The following is a 6,622-nucleotide window of genomic DNA, read 5'->3' as shown; positions in this document are numbered from 1 at the left end:
CAAGATTTGGAGTTGAAATTTTCACTGTATCTTTCCCCTCCCCCTTACCCTGAGATGGCTTGCATTCTGATTCCCCTTCCTCCAGTCTGCCTTCCCCTTTATCATGTTCCCTCTCTTATCCCTTTCTCCCTTACTTTCTTGAATGGCAAGACAGATTTCTTTACTCCAATTTATGTATATCTTATTTCCCACTTGCATGTAAAAACATTTTTTTTAACATTTGCTTTCAAAACTTTGAGTTCCAAATTTTCTTCTTCTTCCCTCCCTCCCTACACCCAACGAGAAGCCAAGCAATTAAATATTGATTATATATGTGTACTTATGCACATTACCTTCATAACAATCATGTTGTGAAAGACTAACCATATTTCCTTCCATCCTATAACATCCACTAATTATTTTATTTTCTCCTTTGACAATGTCCCTTTTCCAAAGAGTTTGTTTCTGACTACACCTCCCCCAATCTGCCCTCCCTTCTATCATAACCCCCTCTCATCCCCTTCCACTCTATATTCTTGTAGGTTACAATACCCAATTCGGTGTGTATTTTATTCCCTCCTTAAGCCAAATCCAATGAGATTAAAATCCATTCACTCCTTCTCAGTTTCCCCCTCTTCCGCTCCATTCCAAAACCTTTTCCTTGATTTTTTATGAGATAATTTATTCTATTGTATTTTTCCCTTTCTTTTTCTCCCAATACATTCCTATCTCACTCCTTAATTTTATTTTGTAGACATCATTCTTTCATACTCAACTTAAGCTGTGTTATCGTCTGTCTGTCTTTCTGTCTGTCTTTCTTTCTGTCTGTCTATCTATCTATCTATCTATCTATCTATCTATCTATCTATCATCTATCTATCTATCCATTTGTTGCAACTATTCTAATACTGAGAAAGATCTCATGAGTTACAAATATCATCTTTCCACGCAAGAATGTAAACAGTTCAACATTAATGAGTCTCTTATGATTCTATGGTGAACTTCTAACCAAATGATGCTTGATGTTCTTGGGATAGATGTACCATGACTCTAGCATAGAAAGTAAATATCATTCATGACTTTGTCAAGTCTTTGATGACTTAAAACGTGCAAAGTTTCTCAAGTGAATTTTAGCAAGGTTGTTCCCCGATGCCTCCTTACACTTACCTGTCAACAGAAGAAACAGAAAAACACAGATTTGAGAAATAAAACAATGTTTCATATACATAGTTATGCTCATTTAGGTATAGTTTGTCTCAGTGGACATTGAAAAAAAAAATGAATTCAGCAAACATTATTTTACGTAAGGGATCTGTACAATATGTTGGTTCTGTTTGAGGTACTGAGAATACAAAAAAGGGAAATTAATTTGACCCCACTTTCAAGGTTTACATTCTATGGGCAAGAAGGTGCTGGGAATGAAATGAATGTAAATAGATACTTATAAGCTAAACACATTAAAAAAACAAATATTTGGATGTTGTATTAGGAATATTAATGATTCAGTAAATAGGAGACTGCTTTTAGGAAAGGGAACTGATTCTTTTTTTTTTTTTTCATCTTTTATCTACACATTTTATTTTACAGGCTTCTATGGGGAAACATTATAAATTTAAGAATGGCTGTAATTCATCAGTAATTGAGTTATGCTGAATACAAAAAGACAAATGCTATTAGGAAGCTATTAATTGAGAACAGCAAAACACTGAACCATAAAAAAAGCCACTTATAAAAGCCAATGAATACTAAAACTTTTGTAGGATATTAAAATAGCACATTTGACTTTTTATTATGTTTAGTCTTTGAAATAATTCAGAAATACAGGGTACAAGAAAGCAGAGGCAGATAGCTGAAACAATGGTTCGAGCACTGCACCTGAAGTCGAAAGAATTGCGTTCAAATCTGGCTTCTGACACTTACTAGTTGTGTGACGCTAGGCAAGTCATTTAATTTGTCTGCCTCAGTTCCCTCAAAAGTAAAATGGGGATAATAATAGTGCCTGCCTCCCAGGGTGGTTGTGATGATAAAATGAGGTAACAAGTGCTGAGCACAGTGCCTGGCACATAGTAGGCACTTAATAAATACTTGTTTCCTTCCTTTCCTGTGACCCTTAGGGGATGCTAAGAAGAGGTTATAGAAGGAAAATCTAGCTAGAATATGTGTACTATTTATTTTCCTTCTGTAACCTGCTCTCCAGCACCCCCAAAAGACAGAATCTTCTATTTTTCTATAAATCACAGACTCTTCTATTTGGCTATAGACACCTCCTATTATTCAAACTGGTCACATCCAATAGTCATCTGGGGAGTGCTACTCCCTTTTAAAAAATAGATCAGGTCATTCCCCTATTTAATAAACTCCAGTGGCTCATTATTTTGAGAAGTAAATATAAAGCCCTTTGGCACTTAAAGCCCTTCACCACCTGACTCCAACCTACCTTCCAGCTTTATACAATACTCTCCTTCACAAAATCTATACTTTAATCCTCTTCCTATTCCTCACCTAAGATTCTACTCCTAATCTCTAAGATTTTACATCTCTTAAAGAAATTTTTTTACCTGAGACCATTTCAGCTGCTGTCTTCCCCTCAAATTACTCTGTATTAATTTTGTATATACCAATACATGTAAAGATCGTCACCTTCAATTGAATGTAAGTTCCTTGAGGGCAGAAACTGCTTCATTTTTGTTGCATCTCCAGCCCTTAGAACAGTATCTGCCACATAGCAGGTGATTAATACATGTTTCCTTGATTCTTTTTTTAACAGATAAGGAAAGAAGGCTCAGAGATAAGTGACTACTAGGTTCAGTTCCCAGTCCCTGAATTCCAAAGTCACACAGCTGGTAAGCGACAGAACTGGGAGTTAAACCAAAGTTTTCCTATTCTTAGCTTAGCAACCTTGTTAGGCCTGTAACTGGAGTAGCGAAGCAACTGAATACAACTAAATATGTATTTCACAGCTTAGCTTTGGGTTGGTCTTGGAACCCACAAACCCACTTGGCTTCCCTTAATGGCATTACATGAGACCTACCATTCATAAATTTATCTAAATTCTTCCTGAACCTGTTTATGTTGTTTTAGGTGTATACTCGTTTCTCAAATAGTTGTGGAGATTTATTTACAACTATGTAAGGCAGTGGTTCCTTTCACTGGCTTAAGTCACCATCACCATCAGGATACCTTTACTCCTATCTCCAAGCTGTTCAATATACTGGATGAAGTTACAGCACCAATCAAAGTGGGTCTGCTACAACTTTGTATCCAATCCCAAGGATGCCTTTAGTGCTATATGGAAAAACAAATTTCCTTGAAAGTCTCTATCCAAATCCCCTCAATATCTGCTCCAAATCTCTTCTTTCCTCAAACCCCCAATTCTTCCCTACTCCCACCATCAATAGATGGCCTTATTTCTGATTTCCCTACTTCATACATTAAAACCCCTTGTTCACCCATCCTCTCCTTTATTGTGTCAGAAAAAAGTGGCTGTTCTGTCAGTCAATCCCTCTTAATTGTACCCTTGATTGCATCCCTTGTCTCCTCCAGTATTTTGTCCCCTCAATCTTTCCTTATCTACTCCCCCCACCAAAAAAATAACTAATACTTATCACTACCTACACACTTGCTTGTACAGAAACATATTAACATGATCCTGTGATTCCCCTCAAGCTACCAATTTATATGTTTTTCCCTTTTACTTCCAAATTCCTAGGAAGACTCTACACTCACTCTACTTCTTAACCCCTTGTAATTTGAGATTATTCTCTTTAAAGTCATCAATAATCTCTCAACTATGAAATCTCTTGGGTCTATTTTTTGCCTTCCCCAGTTTGGTATATGGCTCCAGTTTGTGAAGTCTGTCTCTTCACCCCCTCCCCCAGAGGTTTGAATGTAATTGTTATATAAATGTTTTCTAAATCTATGTATTTGTTTGTAATGTCACTCCTGAACTCCCTAGTACTTAGCACAGTGTCTTCAACATCAAAGATCAAAGCATTTATAGAACTACTGAATTTTAAGATGAAGCTCATCTCCTATTCAAAGATTTCATGCAGTGGAAATAGTATAGCATATGAAAGCTACATGGGACTACTGAGATCATCAAGTTCAGCCACTTCATTTTACAGATGAAGAAACCAGGGACCAGAGAAATTATGGGACTTGTGTGGTGAAAGGAAGGCGGAGGGCAAAGCTATAATTGGAGTTGGGACTTGATTCCAGGCCTCCTAAGTCCAGTGTTCTTTTCACTGTACTATGCTCTTGGTGAACAAAACTCATATTTGCACAATCCATATCTGAGTATTTCCTTTCATTACTCATATCATCCATACATTTCCTTTGTATAGAGCTGAGTTCTAGAATTAATACAGTTTTAAACATCTTGCTATGACAGTCTCTCAAGCCTCTTAAGCATCTTTTAATCCTTTAAAATGTTAATAGTACTTTTTTTTAAACAATCATTTCTGAGTAGTACTGCTCCTACACCCGATAGAATCCTCTGTTGTTACAATGCCTTTATCCAAATTACTAAGAGATTTAAATTTAGCCCAGAATCAAGCATATTGGGGCCCTCCAGTTTCACAGACCCATTAATGAATCCTCTTTGGGTCCAGTCATTCAACCACCTACTGAGGATAAGATTTTTAAAATGTATTTCTTAAATGACAGTTACAGAAATAAAAACTATTTTATCATCAATTTTTATGATACTGTTATTTAATAGTATTATTTCCAACATTTGACTGGTTTCGTTTGTTTCAGTTTTTGCTTTCTTCAATTAATTAAGTTTTCTGAAGGATGGGCAGTATATTGAATGTCATTTCAGAAATTAAAGAGTCTTCAACTGCCGTTGCTTGTGTCTTGGATTTGTTGCACAATACACAAACCATCGTCCACGCCTTTTCACAAAATAACAGTCCTTGCAGCGCTTCTTTAGAACAGCTTTTGTTTTGAACCCAAGAGCAGGATGAAAGGATGGAAATAGGTAACGTGAAAGAAATGGATGAATTATTGAGCTATACTTCATGGGACCTGCATTTATGGGGACTGTACTTTGTCGTGATGCAAACAGGAATGCAGAGATTGAGGAAGGTTTTGCTGAATATCTGCTCATGTGGAAAAGAGGACTGCTGATGATAAGCATCATTTTCTTTACAAACAGAGATGCCATGTTTTAGCCAAACCTGGTGCAGGTGGTGGGAGTGAGGGGTTCCGCAGCGCCCTCCTCGCGGAGTCACTGCTACCGAGGCAAGAGGTACCTGCGGCAACTTGTCCCGGAACCGCCGAAAAGTCGTGCTCGCGGCTCCAGTGGCTCTCAAGGGAACTGATTCTTAAAGACAGTTAGCAATTACAGAGAGATAGAGAAGAAAAGAAAGAACAAGACTGGCAGAGAGATAAGAGAAAAAATCCTGGGCAAGGCACAGAGAAAGCAGGTTGACACCAAGAAGGCTAATTTTTCAACAAAACTTATGATATTGGGGCAGAGCAAAGATGGCAGACTGAGAGCAATGACTCACCTAAGCTCTTAGACAAACTTCTTCAGATACCTCTAAAAAGAGAATCTCACCAAATTTTGGAAGTGCAGAATCCAATAGGAGACAGACTGTAGCAGACTCAAAGGCCAGGACAGACTGCAAGGTTCACAGGGAGGATCTGTTTCATGGGGGTGAGCCAATATCACACAATGCAGCAAATGCATCCAGCGCAGTAGAGCGGAAAGGCCCCAGGAAACCTGAAAGAGCAGCAGGCAGAACAGACAGACAGCCAACCCAAGGTGAAAGACCAACAGAGCCCATTGAGTGACAGCCACTGAACACCAGGTATCAATGCAGCAGCTCCTGAGGCTTTAAGCCCGAGGATTAAACGTCTGTAAGTCACTTACTTGAACTTTCCAGAGACAGAATGGCAGAGTGATCAATAAATGCCATCTCCTCCCCCATTGATGACCTTGAAAGGACCATAAAATATTTCCCCAGAAAATTCCTGGATCAGTGGGAACCACAGAGTGGGCAAATAGTCTTATAACACCTGAGGCTAAGAAAATAGTTAAGGGGGATTCCTCCTACTGTGGCAGAGGCAAACTGGAAGGAAAGGGGCGCCAGGGCAGAGGAAACTCTCATTAGGACCCAGGTAAGCCTCAGGACCAGGAGAGGAGCCCCAGGAGGGTTGGAAACTACCACTAGTATCTAGGTGAGCCTGAGCACTGCAAGAGAAACCGAAAGACGATAGGGCAGCTGTGATCACCATCCACTGATCTTGCCTTTGCCTCAGTTCAGTTGAGGTGATCGTCCTTGATCAGACCACCCTTCCCCCATGCTTAGCAAGCTAATCCCAGGGCTAGCCCAAAAAACACAAAACGAAAACTTGCTCTTAGCTTTTTCACACAAGTCAGCTCAACACCAATTTCTGTAGCTTCTAACTGAAAGAATTGGAAGCCACAAAACACAATCAACATCATGAAGAAGAAAAAGCAAAAGAAGAGGGAAAAAACCATAGAATCTTTCTATGGGGAAAAGGACCAAAACAAAAATAGCAAAGAGTTCAGTAGTGAGACTGTACTTCCATCTGAAAATACAGAAGGAACCATGAACTGCTCGAATGCAAAAACAGTTGTCTTGGAACAGCTGAAGAAGGAAATAGAACAAAA

General features: G+C 38.7%; 1 protein-coding gene across 1 annotated transcript; it reads right to left on the bottom strand.

The window, feature by feature from the left end:
• Positions 1-4,674: 4,674 nt before the first annotated feature.
• MRPL36 (mitochondrial ribosomal protein L36) lies at positions 4,675-5,274 on the bottom strand. Its single transcript, XM_072622139.1, has one exon. It carries the CDS (start codon positions 5,144-5,146, stop codon positions 4,805-4,807), a length of 342 nt encoding a protein of 113 aa, XP_072478240.1. The 5' UTR covers positions 5,147-5,274; the 3' UTR covers positions 4,675-4,804.
• Between the last annotated feature and the right edge of the window lie 1,348 nt (positions 5,275-6,622).

The sequence above is a fragment of the Notamacropus eugenii genome, chromosome 6 (assembly GCF_028372415.1).
Source record: "Notamacropus eugenii isolate mMacEug1 chromosome 6, mMacEug1.pri_v2, whole genome shotgun sequence".
NCBI classification, from domain to species: domain Eukaryota; kingdom Metazoa; phylum Chordata; class Mammalia; order Diprotodontia; family Macropodidae; genus Notamacropus; species Notamacropus eugenii.
Note: the sequence above shows the minus strand (reverse complement) of the source record. Positions and strands in the feature narration are given on the sequence as shown.